Source organism: Sardina pilchardus, chromosome 15 (assembly GCF_963854185.1).
Source record: "Sardina pilchardus chromosome 15, fSarPil1.1, whole genome shotgun sequence".
NCBI lineage: Eukaryota > Metazoa > Chordata > Actinopteri > Clupeiformes > Clupeidae > Sardina > Sardina pilchardus.
Window position 1 is genome coordinate 17,428,142 of NC_085008.1, and position 19,802 is coordinate 17,447,943.

Sequence of the window (19,802 nt, forward strand, 5' to 3'; positions counted from 1 at the left end):
TCGCTATAACAAATATCTTTATATTACATCCAGGGTTTTTCAATGGCTTTGTTAGAATACATCCTCCTGCTTGACTCAATTAGCAGTGTGTGAGGTGGGGCAGATCGTGGAAGTGTGGTGTATTTGTCACCAAACTTCAGAGGCTGGGATCGCTGATGACCATGCCAGAATATTGGGGTCTGGGACCTCTTGACGAAGGGGGACACAACTACAGGCATGTGCAATTGCTCCATTCTGAAAAAAATATGGATGTATGTCATCATGATGTTGCAGTCAGATTATGCCTTTGACATAGCCTAATCAAAGCTGTAGGGATAATACACAGTAAGTTTACTATGATGACATCTTTGACAGCTTTGACTTTCACTGGTTTGAGATAATATTTGCCATACTACATGGCAAACATTTGCCATATTTGCACACTGGAGATTGAAAACAATGAAACTGAAGACAACTCTCTGTCTGGGGTGAAACAAACCTCTGGCTGCCTGAGCCTCGTCCTTTTTGTGTGAACATAGATATGGCCTTCTTCATTTCCTCTCTCCCAGGGCCTCCAGGAGTCCTGAACTTGCTTCTGCACTGGCCACTGGGAGGATCTGGGCACTTTCTGCACCACACGATATTGTTTTTGTGTGTTGACAGGGAGATGTCCTTCATGGCATCACTACTGGTCGCCTTTTTTTTCACTGCCCTGCGTCCGAATGCTTGATTCCAGGACACTGAGTTAGCCTTGGATGGGGACTGAAACAAGCCGTGCTTTTTCATCCTGGAGGTTTGATGGGATGGGTCTGGTGGTGAGATGTCTCCTGAATTCTGGAATGTTTTTTCTCTATTAAGCTCAAATCATGGTGTTGTATCATCTACTCAGATTACTTCACAATTGAAAATATTAGAAAACTAGAGTAGGCTATACTCACGCACTTGATATGACTTAACACAGCATGTAATGCATATTGGTCCCTCAAGATCTTCACTGAAAGTTTTTAAATAATTATTGTCAGACAAGCCATGACAACTCATAACGACAACAAACATCTCCAGTTGTAGAAAATAAGCCCATAGGCTTCCTCGTGATACTTACACAGAACAAGGTTTCCTTGAGTTTTCATCACTAGACCATTTCTTCTTGTTTTCAGGAATGAATTTTTCCTTGTTGTCTCCAGACGCACTCTCATGTTGACATTTTTGTCCAGTGCACTTAGGGCTACTTGTCAAATTACAGTCAGGATGACGGTCCACTTCTTGTCCTTGGCGCTGGCAACGCTTTACGCAGCGGGCTCTGCCCAATTTGCATCGATCAATAAACCCCACTGGGGTGTTATAGTAGTTAACAGTTTTTCGCGTTTCAGCCCCACCCTTTCTCTGATCTATGGTTATTTTCAGGAACTGTTTGTCTGTGGTGGGAAAGAAACTGTAGCAATTGGACCATGCTCCAAAGTTAAGGCCTGGACCATTTTCATCAATGTCCCCGCCACAGTCCGCAACTCCGCACTCAATTAAAGACAACGTGGAATGCAGCTCTTGATCCTTATTAAAACTACATGTGTTTTCCTTCATGGCACAGACGCGTCTCCTTCCGTCACATTGCAGTTGTTGCAGTTGAGGCAGAGAGGGTTAAAGCGGAGCTTTCAGTAATGAAGGATCTTTGGTTGAGATTGTGTCCAGAGTCATGTAGTGACCAAGTTACTATTGTTACCTTGCCTGTTCTAGAATACACAGTTGCGTTAGTATGGCAAGCCCTTTTAACATTTAACAGCAGCTGGACTGGATATCTCTTGTAGACATCTATAATTCAATTTTGCCTAGTCATAAAGAGCAATTCAATTATCCGCAACTACATTCCTACAAATAATTGTCATTTCACATATCCACAAAGACATTCTTCCTAGGCCACTTCTGCGTCTGTGCAGTGTTGCTGCTGGATTTGAACGGGGGGGCACTAGGACCTGTGGATGACGAATAACTTTCATTTCCCCCTGATCTCTGATCAGTTATATGTACTCATAGATAATCGGGAACGCAGCGAAGTGCTGCAACTGTGCAGTAACGTTGCTTAGCCTATTGTGTTACTCAGGTGTACGAGGTATGTTCCAGATGTTCAATCTGTAAAACTTTAAATCTAAAACTTTGCAACCAAGACATTTCAGCAACTTCTGGTGAACTGCGGGTTGTGTAACGTCTTGTGTGTACATTCATCGTGCGCGTAACCAATCTAAAGTAGTACTTGAAGTTCAATTTCTTAAACTTAACCTACTTGAGGTAAATTTCTGATGCATGCTTATCAGTGCGGAAAAGAGGGACTAAGGGCTAAGGGCTACAACGTTCATTCTATTTAGCTTAGGAAACATTTTAACGTTACTTAACATCGGATGTGCATCGTTAACCTATGTGCTACAATGTTTCTTTCTGCCCACACGGAAGGGGAGCCTCTCCATACTTTCTACATTTCTCTAATAGCCTAATCAGTGTGTGAACATGCAAAAATGACCCTGAAATCCGCTGAGACTATCAGTCAGCATAATAAGTAAACTGTCACAGTTCAAAGGCCAAATAGCCTCCTGGTGTGTGTTTTTAGAGAGAGCAATGCTAATTTCACACCGTTCATTGTCATGTGCGATATGTCAAGCAAGCAATCTCGTTTTCGCAAATAGTAATGTGCTTATGTTGACCAGGTTGCAGGGGTAAAGCATGGCTCAAAAACTTTTGATCATTGACACGGACTGTGGCATTGACGATGCCCAGGCGATTATGGTGGCATTGGCACAACCCGATGTGAAAGTTTTGGCCATCACCTGCTGCTTTGGAAACACCACAGTCGATCATGTGTGCCAGAACGTCGTTCGGGTGCTGTCTGTTTGCAGACGCAATGAGGTGGGTTTTTTCAGTATTATTTTCCTGTCATGAATCATGATTCACTTTTCTTTTTTGTTAGTGTCATCATTATCCCTCAATTACACCAACTCTTCCAGATCCCAGTTTTCAAAGGGTCAGCCAGTCCTTTGGTGGGAGCTTTTAACACCTTGAAGGACCACTTTGGCACAGATGGTCTTGGTGATGTTTTAAAAGCAGAAGACCCTGTAGGCTGGAAAGATCAAATCAAGCAAGAGAATGCGGTGACTGCTATGATCAGACTGGTGTCTGAGAACCCTGGGCAGGTAACTACTGTTAAGACAAGGTACTCTAATACAAGGTATATTAGAGCCCTCTTGTGGTTAAGGTCAACTACTGCAGTATGTAAATGGGGCATGACCCTTTTCAGGTATCCCTTGTGGCCCTTGGCCCCTTGACTAACTTGGCTCTGGCAATCCGACTGGAGCCAACATTTCCTCAGAAGCTGAAAGATCTTTTCATCATGGGAGGAAATATGGAGGGTAAGAAGGACATGGTACTCTTGACATGCTTGAGTAGAAGTTAATGTTTAACACAGCTAATTAATGTTTGCCAGTTCTGGTCTGACAAATGTTTCTTTCTACAGGAAAAGGGAACGTGTCTGTATGTGGGGAATTTAACTTTGTTATGGATCCAGAGTCTGCATATGTTGTTTTGGAAGAATACTTATGTCCTACATATATTGCGACATGGGAATTCACTTGCAGAAATAAGCTTCCATGGGTGAGTTTTCTTTTAATATCAGTGTGTACATTTTTGTCGTTTTTATTTAGGTGGACTTGTTTCTTGTTACTTGTTAACACTGCCTGTGTTATCATACAATGCCATGACCCTCACTCACATTTTTCTGTTTTCTCTTTGAATGGCATCCAGGACTTTTTTGAGAAGATAATTGACCAAGATTACGCCGCTGCTCGCTTTACGAAGACCATCACATCCAAGTGCTGGGCTTTCTCTCGGGAATTTGGAGTGAACAAAAGAGACGTGCTCTTTGGCCAGGGCTTCGTGCCTTACGACGCGTACGCGGTGGCGGCTTGCGTTGACCCCAGCGTCGTGTCGGAGAGTGTGGAATGCGCCGTTCGGGTGGAGCTGCAGGGAGCTTTGGGTCGAGGGATGATGGCGCTGGATCCCAGCAACATGCTAAAGAAGAGCCATAAAGTCACCATCATGAAAACATGCGACCTAGCAAAGTTTAGTGAACTACTAGCGGACTCACTCAGACAGCCAAAAGTAGACCGATAGAGGAAGAGAGGTGTCATATGTTTGGCACTCCGGGCTGGATACCCAGATGTGGATGGATGAAAGCCACTAAGTCCAAGACTGAAAGGTCCTTTTCTGAGGAGATCTTCATCAAAGTCCTCCTTTAGTCCAGGACCAGGGAAATTGTCGGTTTCATTTGGATTGTATAGCACTGTGGAGTTTCACCATAAATAAAAGGGCAAAAGACTCAGTCTGATATGATTTTATTCCAGACACTGATTGCTTCTACTTCCACTCCAGATGACAACGAACTCTTAGCACCATACAGTACACAATTTTCAAACATAATTCAAGTCTTACATCTCTCCCTTTTCCTTCACAAAAATAAAAGCCAATAAAAAACACTTTATTTTAAGAAGAAGCCAATTAAAATCTCAATGAATGCAATGAATGATTTGGCCTTGAGAAACTGGGATAACAGTTTAGGAGACCTGAGTGAAACAAACTGGATTATAACCCTCTCCATTCTCGGTCATTGTGCAAGAATTCAAACTTGATGGTCAAAACATACTTTTAAAATGAAAGGAACCAGAATTATTGTCTGAGAAAGCATGGGGGTGTCCCAAAATGGATTGTTTAAATCAGTAATACTGTCTCCAACAGCAATACTGTCATGTGAAAAAGAGAAAGCCATCCCTACATGGGCAAAATAAAATTTCCGCATTACTCTGTTTTTAAATTATCTGTAGTTTGGTTCTTTACGGTAGAATAAAACTGAACAATGGTAGCGTATAATTCTGGAATGATAAAAAAAATATCCAATTAGAAAATGTATTGAAACTGTTCTTCAAGAGAACCCCCAATCCCCCCCATACTTCTCAGGTTCATTGAAAAAAACAATTTCTTTTCATCCTCTGTAGAGTACATTAAAACAAGGTCATGATCGTGAAACAAAAATCCTGAAACACGGTGTGTATCTCTTTCTCTGTTGTTTTCCGTTGCGAGCGTGTCCAAAACATGGCTGTTGCCGGGGTGTCAGTTGCCGTTGTTGTTGTCCGGGTTACGCGGCCAGGGGTCGGAGTTCCATCGGCTCAGTGAGGGCGGCCACATGCTCCAGGGGTAGTAGGGGTGGGCGATGGGGTCGGCTGGCACGACGGGCGCAGATGGCACAGAGTGGCTGACCAGGTTGGTGAGAGCGGAGGAGGTGGGCGTGGTGAAGGAGTGCAGGGCGGGGTCACCGCTGGTGGACCAGATGGAGCTGCTGAAGGGGGCGGCGGTGGCCCAGGGGTTGCGGGAGTGCTCCAGGATGGACTGATACGGGGGTAAAAAAAACACAGGAGGAGTTGAAATTGAAGGCATCGTCAAAAGATTTTGATGGCTCGAGGTTAGCCATGCCTAACATGAACTGAACTAAACGGATAGGATCCATTACCTAAAAGGTTACTTTTGGCTGTTTTTCCCCTTTAAAATCCACAATTATGATTATGAGTTTGAAAAGAAGAAGAAAAAAAACTCTCTACCCGCCCCATAGAATTTATTAAGAGACTAAATGTGAGGGAAACTTAATCTAGTGCCGTTTATAAATCTCAATACTTGTTCATGTTTGGAATCAGCATCACTAACTTGACCACTAATCCATCAGCATTATATGATATGGTTATAAACGACATACATTTGTCCAGTTTCAAATGTGTGACTGTATAATTATTTAACTTTGTTTTTATGTGACCATGGCAAACGGTCATTCTGCTAGAAGTACTGTAAATGTACCGGTGACCAGCAGGGGCAGTTGAGGTGCTGTGAGTAAACCTCCCTCCTGACACCTGACAGGACGTGCTAGAGACAGACACTAGTCCCCATGCGTTTCATCCTACTGTAGCCTCCTTGCTAACAAGCCCGCCATCGAGCTACTACATGTTAGCCAGTTCAAACTTGAGGCTGAACTGAGCAGTCCCACAACAGAGGGAGCGGCAGACGCTGGTGTGTGGTAGGCCTCTTACTGTAGTGGGTGCAGCAGGGGCACCGGTGGTGGTGGTGGTGGTGGTGGAGGGCCAGGGGCTCACTGGATCATTGTTGTCCCAGATGGAGGAGGGCACCGGGGTGTAGTCGGGCCAGCTCTGCTGGGGCTCAGAGCTCTTTGGTAAGGCTATACCTTTGAACACTGAGACACACACACGCACACACACACACACACACACACACACAAACACAAATATAATAAAAAACAAAAACACACATTTCAGTAAAAGAACAAAACTCTAATCCTTCTGATCATGGGATTACTGAGGGGTGTACTGACAATAATCAAAAATCCCCATTGTCTGACCAGGAATGGCTGCGCAGAAACATCCACCATCTCCTTCTACCTTCCACCCAACAAATCCAGCTGCTCACCTGCAGACAGTGGGTTGTTCGGTCCGAATGCAGAGAAGGAGTTGGTGGCGTTGAACCCTGGGCTACCGATGCTGTCAACCGGACTCCATAATCCAGAGCTGATGAGAAGAAAAAGCACATATCATCATCAGGATGTGTTTTGTTTTGTACAGCGTGTCTTGGTGTGTGTATGAGAGATGGGTGTTGTTGGGTGGTTTGGGTTGTCAGGCTGACCTGTCTGAGCCGTCGCTCTCCACTGAGGAAAAGTGAGGTAGAGTAACCTTTCCCAAGCCATCAGGCCTTCCTCCTCCACTGCCACCTGTGGAACAAACACACACACACACACACACACACACACACACACACACACACACACACAAACACACACACACACACACACAAAAAAGTGCACAAATAAACACACAAGAGCACCCATGTTCATACACACACAGGCATTAACACGCACGGTGTCAGCCGAATCTAACAGATGAATTATTCTGCAAAACATTGAGGGGGAGGGGAGGACTCTCACCTGGGCTTTTGTCATATCCTGCAGCCACAGCAGCAAAGGTGGGGTTGCCGTTCTTCCCTGGCTGGGAGGTAGGCATGGACAGCTTGTTGCCTGGTGCCTTCTTCAAACTTGGATTGCTGAAAAGCATCAGAATAAACTCCTTTAATATTTTTATGTTAGGAGAGTGCGTTGGATCCTTTTTTCCCTTTGACCTTCACAGAGTGTTATTTGCAATGACCACACACACACCCACTTGCACACACTTACACCCACTTACACACACACACACACACACACACACACACACACACACACACACACACACACACACACACACACACACACACACACACACACACACACACACACACACACACACACACACACACACACACACACACACACACACACACACACACACACACACACACACACACACACACACCGTTGGACTATACCTGTTGGTGTTGAGCACGCTGCTGTAGGATGTAGCACGGGGGAGCAGGTAGGGTGAGGTGGGTGGAGGGGAGCAGGTTCTGGAGATGGAGCTCTTCAGGAAGGAGTCTGCGTTCATGGTCTGCAGGGAGATCTGCTGGAGGCTGTCTGCTTCTGTGCCAGTGAGTGGTGGTAGTGGGGAGATCAGAGGAAATACGAGCGAATGATGAATGCCTTGCCCTGGGAAAGCTTGTTTGCTTGCATGTTTTTTTATAAGCTGGGCCAGCAGGCTCAATAGAAAAAAAAAATTCTATTGAAACAATTCTCTTCAAACTCAAAATAGACTCCTTACGTCACAAGGAACTATCTAGTTCACCAATCCATAACAGTGGCATTGCACAAGCTGCCGGTGTCATACTTACGGCTCATGGATCTGTGAACGGGAAGGTCCCATTCAGGCGGGGGGGACTCCTTCTCCCCCTCCGAGCCGCTGCTGTGGCCCAGCTCCTGCAGGGGGCTGTTGGAGAAGAACCTGTTGAGGGGAGACGGGCGGCTCTCTTCTGTCCTCGCGCCGGCCACTGGAGAGACACATGGAGAAATGCAGTCAGCATCTCAACAACATCAACAACACAGATGTCAACATCTCAATATCAACAGATCGAAAATGTGCTGCTAAGGGGCAAATAATAGTGAGACCTACATCGGTGTTTCTGAAGAGGTCTTGGTTTGGGAATGACGTTGAGGGCTGACTGCATCAGAGCTTTGGGGGTGAAGGTCTTGCGTTGCTTGTTTTCCAGAGGCGTGACGTAAGGGAGCTCCAGGGAGCTGGAGAAACAGAAACCAGAGTGAGCGCTGAGCACCTCACCACTGACACTAACAGGAACTTCCACTTGGTCATTTGACAGACACATGTTTGTCTAGGGTGACTTAAAGGGCTGACCTAGACTTATCGGGTTGAGGTTCCTTCTTAGTTGCTGCTTGTTTTTTGTTTTTGGGCTTGGGGGGTGAGGGAGGCGCTTCTTCTTTGTCTTTGTCCTGGTTAACTGTTGTTCGGCCTTTCTTTTTAACTGGTTCCTGAGGAGAAAAGTGTAACACACACACACACACACACGCACGCACACACACACACACACACACACACACACAGACACAGACACAGACACAGACACAGACACAGAGTCAGAAAACAACTGGCACTGCAAAACTTTAGTTTAAAGACATGTTCAGAAGAAATGAAAACAACAACCAGTGGAGAACGGTACCTCTTTGATATTGGCCTCCACGTCGGGGTTTGAGGTTTCTGTGGTGGTTGAGGAGCTGTCGTCGTTGTCCGCTAGTGCCTCTTTCAGGTCCTCTCCGGGAGTCTTGCCCTTGGCTCTGCGCTCCTTCTCTTCTCTCCTCTTCTGCGCTTTGGTTTTGCTTCGTACTTTCCCTTTAGTTTCCAAAACTGCACCATGCAAACACAAATCATATTGATATTAGAATAAATGTTTGGGTATTTTTACTGGTTCAATTCATGTGATTACATTCTAAGCATTATACCATACAATTCTTCACCGAACTCTCTACAAACCTGCTGTCATATATCTAACCTCTTAAGTAAACACAGCTTTATACTTTTAATGTTCCATGTAAGACAAGGGTATGAACAAGGGCTGAATTGACTAAAACAAAGCAGAATGAAGACGATCTACAAAATGGAACACTGAAACATGCCAGATTTCCCCCAACCAATATAGCACTATTAGCAGCGTGTGTTGAGAGTCTTACCTTTGTTTTGTGAGGCCTGGTGTGAGCTTTGCTCGGCGGAGGGGGACTCGGGCCGGTCCAAGTCTCCCTCCATGGCCACCAGGAGCCGGTCGTAGTCCTGGTCGACGGAGGAGAGCCCCCTGGGGCCCGGCGTGGCTGTGTTTGGCTCCTCCGCCAGGCTGGGCACTGGAGGCTGCTGCTGCCCCTGCTTACTGGAGCTGCGTGCCTTACGGTTGGCCAGCTGGCTCTCCTTAGCAGAGGACGAGGAGGAGGAAGAGGAGGAGGAGGCGGAGGAAGACTGCATAGCTGTTGAGCGATTTGTGCCCGGACGGAGCCGAGCCTCGCTGGGCTCCGCTGAGGCCCGTCCGTTGGCCTGTGGCCGGCCTCCGGCCCGACCCCCACCCAGTCCGGACCCGTAAATCCCTCTGGCTGTGTTCTGGTTCACATTGCTGTAATCATTCAAGCTGCGAAAACAAACAAAGAGCGCTGAAAAGGTTAGACCAGTGATCTCAGTGGCAATCAATATCTCCCAATTCAATACACATTCTCTTCTCATGTGGGCTGTGGCCATTAGAATGGAACCTAGTTTTGGAACCGATGTAGTTTGAGTCTACGTGTCCAGTCCAGCGTGAAAGCCGTGAAAGTGTCTCCTCAGAAGAGGTTCAGTCCTGTGTTCTTGACTTACTTTGCGTCGATTCGCACAATATCCCTGAGATCGAATGGCCTCCCGGGGTCCATGGAAGAACTGGACTCCACACACAGACGCCTTTTGAATGGCTCCCATATGCCCTGGGCCTCCAGGTAGGCTGTGCCAATGACCACCAGGAACATGAAGCTGAGGAAAAGATAGGACAGGAGATTTCAATGTCCATAACTCATAACCAGGCTGTGTTTACGCAACACAATACAGTAATTTCCCGCATATAAGCCGCATTGTGTATAAGACGCAGGACAGTGTTATATGCAAGTTAAAAGAAACATAACCATATTAACACCATATTAACTGCCTCCTTGTATTAACCTCACAACTGAAGAAATTTAGCAAAATCAATGTATAAGCTGCGGCTAATAGTTGGGAAATTACTGTACTTTGGAGATCAACCTACCAAACAGTGAAATGTTATGATTCAGGATAATTGTTATGCTACCTGATATATCATATGATCGAAACAGGTCAATATCAATCACCCTCTATCTAACAGGAAAGCTCAGATTCAGTTTCCTGAATTGGCAACATTTGCCTTATCAGTGAGAATGGTGAGGATCAGTGATCAGTGATATTTAACACCGGCTTTTCAACTGGATCCAACTATGTCAACACAGTATTGTTATACCAATATCCTGATTGTCAGGCCAGTATTTGTCAGCGATGTTGCCAGTGGTGGCTGTTTAGTGCTGAATGGGACCCTGACCTCATCATGAGGGAGACGACGATGTAGAGCTCCAGCTCCCAGTTGGGCCGGGGGAGCACGTCCGTGCACACGGCCAGCATGTGGTAAGGCAGCGAGGCGTTCAGCACGAAGGTGAACTCCGACCCCCCCGCCGACACCAGCTTCAGCTCCCGGGTCACCCGCGACGACGTGAAGTCCGGCGTAAACCTGTTCAGGCACAGGGGGGGGGGGGGGGAGGGGGTTTAGACTGAGTGAGAAAAACTGGGACAAAACAGAAACAAAAGTCTAGAGACTGGACGGCTGCCTAAAGCTGTATATGAACAAAAAGAACCATAGTATTAAGATTCTTTTAATGGCGTTATTTTTTACAGGTTCAGGCATTGTAAAGGATTTCATTAGAAGGTGTGTGTGTGTGTGTGTGTGTGTGTGTGTGTGTGTGTGTGTGTGTGTGTGTGTGTGTGTGTGTGTGTGTGTGTGTGTGTGTGTGTGTGCGCGCGTGCCTAACTGTATTTCTTCCTGAATTCACTAGGAATTATTCCCCGAAGAGTTAATGATGTTGGTATCATTGTTGACCAACTTTTTGAGTAAAGTTGTTGGGCAACGTTCCTCACTGTGGTTCTGGCATGTTTCCATTGATATTGGGCAACAATCTCTTTTCTGACGGTATCACCATTACCATCCAATCAGAATGAATGGAACTGGTTGTGTGGTTGGCCAGCAACATTCCATCAACTGTAGTGAATACTGGGAGCACGATTACTTATATAAATAAACAATTAATTTGAAAACACCATTCATTTTCTAAACTTAAAACAGTTACCACTCCCATGTGGTATGGTGACCTCAGATGGCACAGACATGATTTCATAAACAAGACACTACCCTCTAGTCATCAGCACTTTACACAGTAGTAGTTGGACAAGCTTATGCAAATGGTCGGTGAGAGGAATCAGGATCACATAATCTGGATACAAAGGTAATCTGGAAACAAAATGGCTGCTATGTTTGTAAAGCTCAAGTGGGCCACATTTCACTCCCACAACTGACACGAACAACTTCATTAACTTCATTAACACTTTAAGTGGCTACTTCAAGTGAACTCTTACAAGGGCGTTTTCATTGCCTGCTTTCTCTATAAGACTTCATTCATGAGCTCTTGCTACTGCGGCTACTTCACCAGTGGTGTGTGTGTGTGTGTGTGTGTGTGTGTGTGTGTGTGTGTGTGTGTGTGTGTGTGTGTGTGTGTGTGTGTGTGTGTGTGTGTGTGTGTGTGTGTGTGTGTGTGCGCACGCACACATGTGAGGTGGGGCAAATGCAGAGGAACAGAGAGATGATTCATCACGCAACACACACACACACACACACACACACACAGCCTCTGACAGGTATTAATAGAGCATTCAGGTTATGCACAGACACCTTTGACAGGTGCTGTTTGCTCAGGGAATGGAGGTTTCCCCTCAGCGTTCCAACTCCTCAACCCCCTGTCTCAATATCCCTCCAACACACACACACTCGGATGAAAACGTGCACACTTGCACGCACACACACCAGGCTGACCTCCTTTTCTGCTACCATTCACACCTTATGGACTTTAAACCAATTTAACCGTTCCATTCATGAAATGGAAGCATTTTTGCGGTGATGCTGATGAAGAAGAAGATGATGATGATCTGTTGACGTTGGCGCTGGAACACTCACAGTATGATGAGGTCTTTGGAGGCGTTTGGCTTGAGGACAAACTCCTGGCAGTTGAGGATCTTGAAGCCGTAGCCCTCGCAGGCCTGGCCGCTGATGGACAGTGAGCGGATGTGGAGCGGCAGCTGGCCCGAGTTATCCAGACGGAACGTCCGGCGCAGCGTGAAGTTCGGCTCCCTGGCTTTGACTATCACGTGGGAGAGGGAGAGAGCGAGAGAGGGAGAGAGAGAGAGAGAGAGAGAGAGAGAGAGAGAGAGAGAGAGAGAGAGAGAAATGAAAGAAAGAAAAAGCGAGAAAGAGAGGGAGAGAGAGCAAGAGAGAGAGAGAGAGAGAAAAAGAGGTAAGTGTTAACCTATGGTCACAGAAGGGAATATTGGCTTGAATCGTCCAGAGCCATTCATGCTACACATTTAACAGTTCAAGTGGAATAATAAATATTATGACTCAGGTCACTAATGAGCGAAATGAATGAGCAAGATTAAAATGTGTGTGTGTGTGTGTGTGTTGATAAGGAGTAAAGACGGGGGGGGTGGAGTGGGTTTAAAGAGTGTTTTACGTCTCTCAACACGCGGCCTAAGAGCCTTACTCACTTTCACAGTCTTTGAGCAGTGCCTCAGTCATCTTGAACCTGAGCGAGCTGCTGGGTCCTGGAGCCTTCCCCGCCAGCTTAAGGCTCTCGCTGGTGCCCTGCCCGTGAACCAGGATCATGTCCACCACCGTCAGGTTGTTCCTACAGACAGAAAGGGAGAGAGAGAGAGAGAGAGAGAGAGAGAGAGAGAGAGAGAGAGAGAGAGAGAGAGAGAGAGAGAGAGAGAGAGAGAGAGAGAGAGAGAGAAAGAGAAAGAGAGAGAGGAAAGAGAGCAAAAAGAGTGAGAGAGAGAGAGAGAGAGAGAGAGAGAGAGTGTTAGATATGTGTCACCATCAATGCCACCTCTGTGTGGCTACAGCGCCAAGCCAAGGGGTCTGACAGGATTAACCTCAGAGAGAGGACAAGACACACACACACACACACACAACATTAATCCTGGCATCTCAACACGACTCGGTTTCTCACCTCACACTGAGGCCAAGTGAGTGTGTACAGGGAGCACTGCCACAGTTTGCCTCCTTCACTGAATGGAGGCGAATTCACAAGTGGCAGAGGTAGCTATGTTTATCTCGCTTAGGGTTCAGTGGGTTCACACTCTCTCTTTCTCTCTCTCACACACACACGCGCGCGCGCGCGCGCACACACACACACACTCTCTGCTGCCCTGCTCAACCCCATGCCAGAGCGTACATTTCCTCAGGTAGCCGAGCAGCGCAGGGCTTCAGAGCAGACCTGACTGGGGGTGCCAACTCCTATGAGGAGTGGCGCCCCATCTTCATCACTGGCTGTGCGTCAACTCAGGCCCTCGCACACGCCTACTGATACAGACTCACTGTACGCAGGTGCAACACAACACACAACACACAACACACAACACACAACACACAACACACAACACACACACACACACACACACACACACACACACACACACACACACAGAACACACAGAACACACAGAACACACAGAACACACAGAACACACAGAACACACACACACACTTACCTGACAACCAGAAGTGAGGAGACGCTGTGGTTTCTGGAGGGGGTGAATTTCACTGTGAGGGACTTGGTTTCTCCAGGCATCAACAGGAGGTTGTAGAGGAAGGGTCGTGTGGAACCTTCCAGAAAGCCCGTCCCAGCCTTTTTCACCGAGGACTACAAGACAAGACAGAACAACAGACCCTGAGTATCAGCCACCAAACCAACACAGAGTAGAGTACAACCACAGTTTTGAATGAAATGATTAAATAAAACCTTACAGTGTGTGTGTGTGTATGTCAAAGGTGCTTACGCCATTTCTATGGACTTGGAATTCCAGTGTGTTTGGGTTGATGTTATTGGATAAGTTTGCCTGTAGAAGCCTGGGGGGGGGGAGAAAAAACAGAGTTAGGTATCCTCTTTAACTCAAGTAAGAACTGCATCACCCCAAAGGCTTGCATATGAATGTGTCTGTGCATCTGTGTTTGTGTGTATGTGAGGTCAGGTGTGTGTGAGGGGGGGGGGCGCTCTCCTACCGGTCAGCTAGTTTAGTGAAGACAGTGGAGCTGGCGAACAGGGCCAGGGGCATCACCTGTACGTAGACAGGCACGTCCGCCGGGTTCTCCAACACCAGCTCCTCCTCCTGAGGAGAGCCAACCGGCACAGGGGTCACAACACGCGCAGGCGCAGGCATGCTCATGGGGAATCATGTTACAACCTCACCATGAAGCAATACAGTGAAGAAAACTAGATGGAAAACATGTGAGTGGTGTGAGTGTGTTGCGTGACTCAGTCTGGTTGTGTGTGTGTGAGTGTTAGTGAGAGATGGAGAGAGATGGAGAGAGATAGACAGATAGATAGATAGTGAGTTTGTGTGTGTTGGTGGGTACATTAACAAACTGTTACTAAGTGTGAGTGTGAGTGTGAGTGTGAGTGTGAGTGTGAGTGTGAGTGTGAGTGTGAGTGTGAGTGTGAGTGTGAGTGTGAGTGTGAGTGTGAGTGTGAGTGTGAGTGTGAGGACTCACAGATGAACTGTTGGTGTTGGTCAGGGGAAAGAAGATCTGCTGAGAGGAGTTGACTAGCGTGGGCCAGGTGAGCTGGGCGGTGACTTTGGTCTGAACATTCTTCTGGAGGTCTGTGTTCACCTCAAAGATGGCTTCCACCCTGCCAAAACAAACAGCACAGCAGGCCAAAAATCAGGCTAAATACACACAGCATTGGCAGAGGAAACACATCCAAAACATGTAAATGTATGAATATGTCAATATATGATATTGCATAATTTCTCTAAGTAATACAAAAAAATAAGCCAAACTCCTCTCTAAAATGTGACTTACTCAAGCCCTGATTGTTCTTTCAACTGGCTCCACCTTTTGAGGAGTTTTTGGTGCAAATCAACATCCGCGTCCCAGATGTCTTCCTGCATAGCTAGACCATGAGGTCTGGACTCCGCTAGGGGGAAGAAAAGGACCAGTGTTTCATTTCAATCTTCACTTGCGCAAGTCATTACACAGATAATGGGGCCTGAGGACACGAGGGGGGAAATGGTGCTACTTACATTTGAGTAGAAATGGCACTCCCACGTAACAGTGGTCACCACACTGCAAGCTAGCATCAAAATAAATATTTGCTACCTACAAAACAGACACAGGAAAACACATGAAATTCAGCATTAGCATAAAAGTGTTAAAATTGCCTGGTCAACTGCCCATGACATTAATAACCTTAAAAACCGATGTACACAACAGTCTTTTAACGCAAACTGTTTTGACACAGATGGCAACGTTGTGCAATACCACTAGATTATTTAGACAAATAGTTCTACTTTTCCCATGCATAGTAGTCTACTTTCCCCCAGAACTGTGGGTACAGTAAATATAAATATTACCTCATATAAATATTACAAACACATCATCTAAAGCAAATGTTTGTCTTCATAGACACAACATTGCATGAAAAAGAGGCTTAAAACACAACTTGTGCATAGACCTGGGTCCATGTGGTATTGATATAAATGACCTCATTGATTAAAGTGATCACACAAAAGCCTGCAATGTTCTAATGGGTCAGAACAGAACATGAGCTAAATGGGACGTTCTGATGGTGACTAGGGGTGTGAGCCGCACCTTGGACTTGCGCTTGGGCTCCAGCTCGTCCTTGTTGCTGCGCAGGCGTTTGGCGTAGAAGCGGCTGTCCTCACCCAGCGAGTGCACCGGCTGCTGGAGCCGGACCCGCTGGGAGAAGGAGCTGAAGATGCTGAAGCCATGGTGGACCACTTTACCCTGGACGACAACAACAACAACAACAACAACAACGTCAACATAAACCTTAAGAGCTTCGCCCTGTGAAGTATCAACACGTAGAGTACATGCCGGAGGAGAAATGAGGAGAAACAGTGTGTACACAGTGCTGCAAACGAGCATAATTACCACCAGTTTGGTCCTGTAAGAGGCTTATGGTGTGGCCTTGGGGTAAGTGTGTTTAGATTAGGATAAGATGATTACAAACAGAGGCATTCTTAAGCTATAGGGAACTAAGCATAAATAAAGAATAACGAATGCTTAAGCTATAGAGAAGTAGGCTTTAGTAGAGTGCAAAACAGTTTGCGATATTTCAGCAGCAATTACATTAGATGAGCCTTGAGGAAGTTCTCAGCACTGTGCATACTGGTTGCAACAGTTGCTGAGGTTGCTCATACTGAAAAGCAATAAAACCCAATGAGGAGTGTTTATGTCTTTCCCGTATTATTAATTATTTACAGGAAATGTACAACTTCCTTCTTTCATCACTGGGTCAGCCAGTGTGTACAGCCAACGCCCTACTATTACATACGGTATTTCACAAACAGGGGGGGCATCAAGGAGAACTTACCGGAAAAGAGGGCGGTAAAATGATGTGTTTCGGTGAACTTGTGAGAGTCCCCACCGCTATGAGTGATTTCACTGGAATGGTTAATATCTGAAACACGAGGAAGGAAGAAGAGCATGTGAGATTTCCAGAACAAACAGGAGCGGACGAGTCACTGGTGGAGGACACTGGCCTGGTCACATACCTCATAGTCTGTGGTAATATGAACTGCTCCGTCATACACGCCCTCCAGGGCCTTAGCCACCAATGTGACTCGGAAAGCTGCGTAGTAGCCAGAGGCCAGTATAACCTAAGAAAGCATAGACACACACACACACACACACACACACACACACACACACACACACACACACACACACACACACACACACACACACACACACACACACACACACACACACACACACACACACACACACACACACACACACACACACACAGACAGACAGACAGAGAGAGAGACACACACAAAGAGACTCAGGCATTAAAGTGGTTTCCATCTACTTTTCCTAAGTAAACACATCCAAACTGACTGTACAAACTGGGGGAGGAAAACACCGAAAAAAACCCCACTGCACACGGTTCACTGGTGATATCTGGAAACATGACTGCACTGCGGAGTTAGGTCATGAGCTCTATTCTCTCTGCGGTGTCACCTGCCCGCCCCACTGAAACCAGAGCCCAGGGGGCAACTGCTGCCCGTCAGACACCTGCTGTCCCATGAGGCTATTAGTTGGCAGACCATTAGGGTTAGGAGGCCAACCAAAAGATCAGACCATCCTCGGCCAGGCAGGCAACCCTCTTAGAAAACCAACTATTTCACCCTGGTTAGATCTATTATGTTTGAGGCTGAACTCATATGTAAGGTAGATGTTTGAGGTTGAACTTAAAATGTCAGTCAATCACCCAAGGCATTAACTATACACATTAGACACGCATGGGTGATAATAAAGCTAGACACAACTTAGGTAGGTCTGGTGGCTGTGGCTGGTAGTTTTCCTTTGAAAGCTTAAAAGGGATAGAAACAAAAGCGAAGCTTGTGTAATTATAGCTGGAATTTTTGGCGACACCCCAAAATAAACATCCTAGAAGAAAAATCAATGGGATTCTGCGATTCCCAATACCCTGTTGACGCCACAGTTTGGCAAAGTTCTTCAAGGTCAGCGGAAGAGGAAATAACTCTGGCCCCTGACATTCTGGTCCTTGAAAGATTAAAGCTCAAGAGAAAGCAATCAATGAGCTGTGGGCCAAGGAACTACAGAGGCCCTGCACCAGGTGCTGACGCTTTGTGTGTGTGCCAGAGAGAGGGAGTATGGGAGTGTGGGAGAGAGTGGGAGAAAGAAATAAGTGAGCATTGAAATGAGGCAGTGGGAAAGTGTGTGTGTGTGTGTGTGTGTGTGTGTGTGTGTGTGTGTGTGTGTGTGTGTGTGTGTAGGTGTACAGTATGAGTGTGTGTGTGTGTGTGTGCGCGTGTAAGTGTACAGTATGTGTGTGTGTGTGTGTGTAAATGTATACTGTATATGTATACTGTATGTGTGTGTGTGTGTGTGTGTGTGTGTGTGGTAGGTCGTGCCTCTCTTACTGCTCTGTGGTGTGTTGCTGAGGTGTTGTGTAGCTCAGGGAGGCGACTCAGCGCTGCGCTCCTGTTGCCCCTCTCAGTCAGCAGCAGCTCCATAGACATGCTCTGCCCCGTCACCAGCCACGACTTCACCTCCAGCTACACAGAGAGAGAGAGAGAGAGAGAGAGAGAGAGAGAGAGAGAGAAAGAAAGAAAGAAAGAAAGAAAGAAAGAAAGAAAGAGAGAGAGAGGGGGAGAGAGAGGGAGGGAGAGGGAGGGAAAGAGAGAGACACAGAGAGAGAATGAGATGGTGTAGCAAAAGAAAAAGAAGAGTGGGATGAGTAAAAAAAGAGGAATGAGAAAAAGGAGGTCAGGGAAGATCACTAAATCCATATATATAAAAACATCAACACATACATGAGCTGTTCCACACAGTTTATTCTCCCAGTGTAAACCCAACTGTATGCTAGTCTGTGTTCTTGACATTTGGCAAGTTCTCTCCAAACACTGGTTAAAAACTATTTTGAAACAGATGTTCAGATTTGGTCTAATAATTTTATTGAAAATAAATTCTTTCTATACCCTTGCCTGAAAAGAAATATACATATAAACATATGTAAATTCAAATACATCTCAATGTATCTCAATGACAATTCTCTTCAAAATCAGAATACCAAAGCACACAACAGCAACACGTTTTTAGAATTCTTTAAAGAGGAATTATGCAGGATTGGCGATTTCATCTCTGGTTTCGTTTTCGCTCGTTTTATGCTTGCATATTTCTCTGCAGAGCTTCCCAGACAGCTTTAGCGTGTATATTTATACATATATAGGCTATATATAAATATATAAATTGCAAGTGTGGTTCTTCTTGTTCCTTAAGCGTCTCTGACTTCCAGCTGTGAACTGAAGACGATCGCTTATCAGAAAGTTGCAAGGTTGCAATAGCGGATAGGGACACTAGGGGTGGGAGGAAATGTGACTGTTTTCGATGAAACTGGTCAGTCAAGCAAAACAACGATCTCTGAGCGATTTTATGACTATGAAAAAGTTGCATAGGGTCTCTTTAACAGCAGGTCAAGAAGAGATTGAGCTATATGTGAAAAATCACAGTCGGAAAATTATATGTAGATAGACCTATGTGGATGTGGAGTGAATGGACACCAAATGTAGAACACACAATGTCAGGATTTTATATGGGACATCTTCCCTTGTCTTTTTTAAGTAATCAGATTACATTACTGTACATTATTTGTAATCCAATGGATTACTTGACAGATTACAAAAAAATGGCATGTAGTCTGTGCTCAGTAATGGATCACATTTCAAAGAAATCCACCCCCAACACCGCACACAGCTCATCCTTTTAAACGGAGAGGGAGCAGGCTCCATCCAGAGGAGTGATTTAGGGAGCTGCACCTGGGGAGCAGCAATCCTAGCCACCATATTACTCACTATGCAACTATGTGTTTGTATGAACATAAAATGCTCCTTTCTATCACAATGTGTGTATATAAAAATACAGCTGGAGTGAAAGAGGGGAAAGCTGATGGTGTGGTG

The 19,802-nt window shown here is 45.9% G+C and overlaps 3 protein-coding genes across 6 annotated transcripts in view; 1 reads left to right on the forward strand and 2 right to left on the reverse strand.

Annotated features, from left to right (window-relative positions):
• Nucleotides 1-1,649, reverse strand: LOC134102726 (uncharacterized). Its single transcript, XM_062556926.1, has 4 exons — nt 1,082-1,649; nt 922-973; nt 479-813; nt 1-234 (listed from the first exon to the last, which is right to left on the reverse strand). The coding sequence occupies exons 1-4, from the start codon at nt 1,555-1,557 to the stop codon at nt 24-26; spliced, it is 1,074 nt and encodes a 357-aa protein (XP_062412910.1). The 5' UTR covers nt 1,558-1,649; the 3' UTR covers nt 1-23.
• Nucleotides 1,650-1,990: 341 nt separating this feature from the next.
• Nucleotides 1,991-4,339, forward strand: si:ch211-201h21.5 (uncharacterized protein LOC555526 homolog). 2 transcript variants are annotated; one of them, XM_062555413.1, is made up of 6 exons: nt 1,991-2,083; nt 2,673-2,871; nt 2,970-3,155; nt 3,260-3,371; nt 3,476-3,612; nt 3,763-4,339. In XM_062555413.1, exons 2-6 carry the CDS (start codon nt 2,689-2,691, stop codon nt 4,129-4,131), a joined length of 987 nt encoding a protein of 328 aa, XP_062411397.1. In that variant the 5' UTR covers nt 1,991-2,083; nt 2,673-2,688; the 3' UTR covers nt 4,132-4,339. The 2 variants fall into 2 exon arrangements, with proteins under 2 accessions (XP_062411397.1, XP_062411396.1); XM_062555412.1 differs by lacking the exon at nt 1,991-2,083 and having other exon boundaries at nt 2,161-2,871.
• The window catches only part of tmem131 (transmembrane protein 131), a 40,484-nt gene continuing 25,017 nt past the window's right edge, over nt 4,336-19,802 (reverse strand). For 2 of the 3 annotated variants that reach the window (XM_062555410.1, XM_062555408.1), the window contains exons 17-41: nt 18,258-18,401; nt 16,869-16,973; nt 16,688-16,774; nt 15,943-16,098; nt 15,375-15,450; nt 15,154-15,268; nt 14,842-14,980; nt 14,353-14,459; nt 14,130-14,199; nt 13,842-13,993; nt 12,837-12,976; nt 12,250-12,433; nt 10,570-10,755; nt 9,843-9,992; nt 9,179-9,621; nt 8,671-8,855; nt 8,349-8,482; nt 8,109-8,233; nt 7,831-7,986; nt 7,432-7,582; nt 6,995-7,110; nt 6,697-6,781; nt 6,484-6,581; nt 6,090-6,250; nt 4,336-5,400 (exon numbers count right to left, since the gene is read on the reverse strand). In XM_062555410.1, the coding sequence (XP_062411394.1) occupies nt 5,125-5,400; nt 6,090-6,250; nt 6,484-6,581; nt 6,697-6,781; nt 6,995-7,110; nt 7,432-7,582; nt 7,831-7,986; nt 8,109-8,233; nt 8,349-8,482; nt 8,671-8,855; nt 9,179-9,621; nt 9,843-9,992; nt 10,570-10,755; nt 12,250-12,433; nt 12,837-12,976; nt 13,842-13,993; nt 14,130-14,199; nt 14,353-14,459; nt 14,842-14,980; nt 15,154-15,268; nt 15,375-15,450; nt 15,943-16,098; nt 16,688-16,774; nt 16,869-16,973; nt 18,258-18,401 (3,741 nt within the window). In that variant the 3' untranslated portion in view covers nt 4,336-5,124. The remainder of the gene's footprint in view (nt 5,401-6,089; nt 6,251-6,483; nt 6,582-6,696; nt 6,782-6,994; nt 7,111-7,431; nt 7,583-7,830; nt 7,987-8,108; nt 8,234-8,348; nt 8,483-8,670; nt 8,856-9,178; nt 9,622-9,842; nt 9,993-10,569; nt 10,756-12,249; nt 12,434-12,836; nt 12,977-13,841; nt 13,994-14,129; nt 14,200-14,352; nt 14,460-14,841; nt 14,981-15,153; nt 15,269-15,374; nt 15,451-15,942; nt 16,099-16,687; nt 16,775-16,868; nt 16,974-18,257; nt 18,402-19,802) is intronic. The other variant, XM_062555409.1, reaches the window with a different exon arrangement.

Bases quoted from the DNA above. Each gene is read 5' to 3' on its own strand.
- LOC134102726 (XM_062556926.1), bottom strand. From the start codon at position 1,557: ATGAAGGAAAACACATGTAGTTTTAATAAGGATCAAGAGCTGCATTCC. The intron at 974-1,081 runs GTAAGTATCACG...AAAAACTTTCAG, and splicing joins TCAAGGAAACCTTGTTCTGT to TGAAGATCTTGAGGGACCAA. The intron at 235-478 runs GTTTGTTTCACC...TATTTTTTTCAG, and splicing joins CGAGGCTCAGGCAGCCAGAG to AATGGAGCAATTGCACATGC.
- si:ch211-201h21.5 (XM_062555413.1), top strand. From the start codon at position 2,689: ATGGCTCAAAAACTTTTGATCATTGACACGGACTGTGGCATTGACGAT. The intron at 3,372-3,475 runs GTAAGAAGGACA...TTCTTTCTACAG, and splicing joins CATGGGAGGAAATATGGAGG to GAAAAGGGAACGTGTCTGTA. The intron at 3,613-3,762 runs GTGAGTTTTCTT...AATGGCATCCAG, and splicing joins GCAGAAATAAGCTTCCATGG to GACTTTTTTGAGAAGATAAT.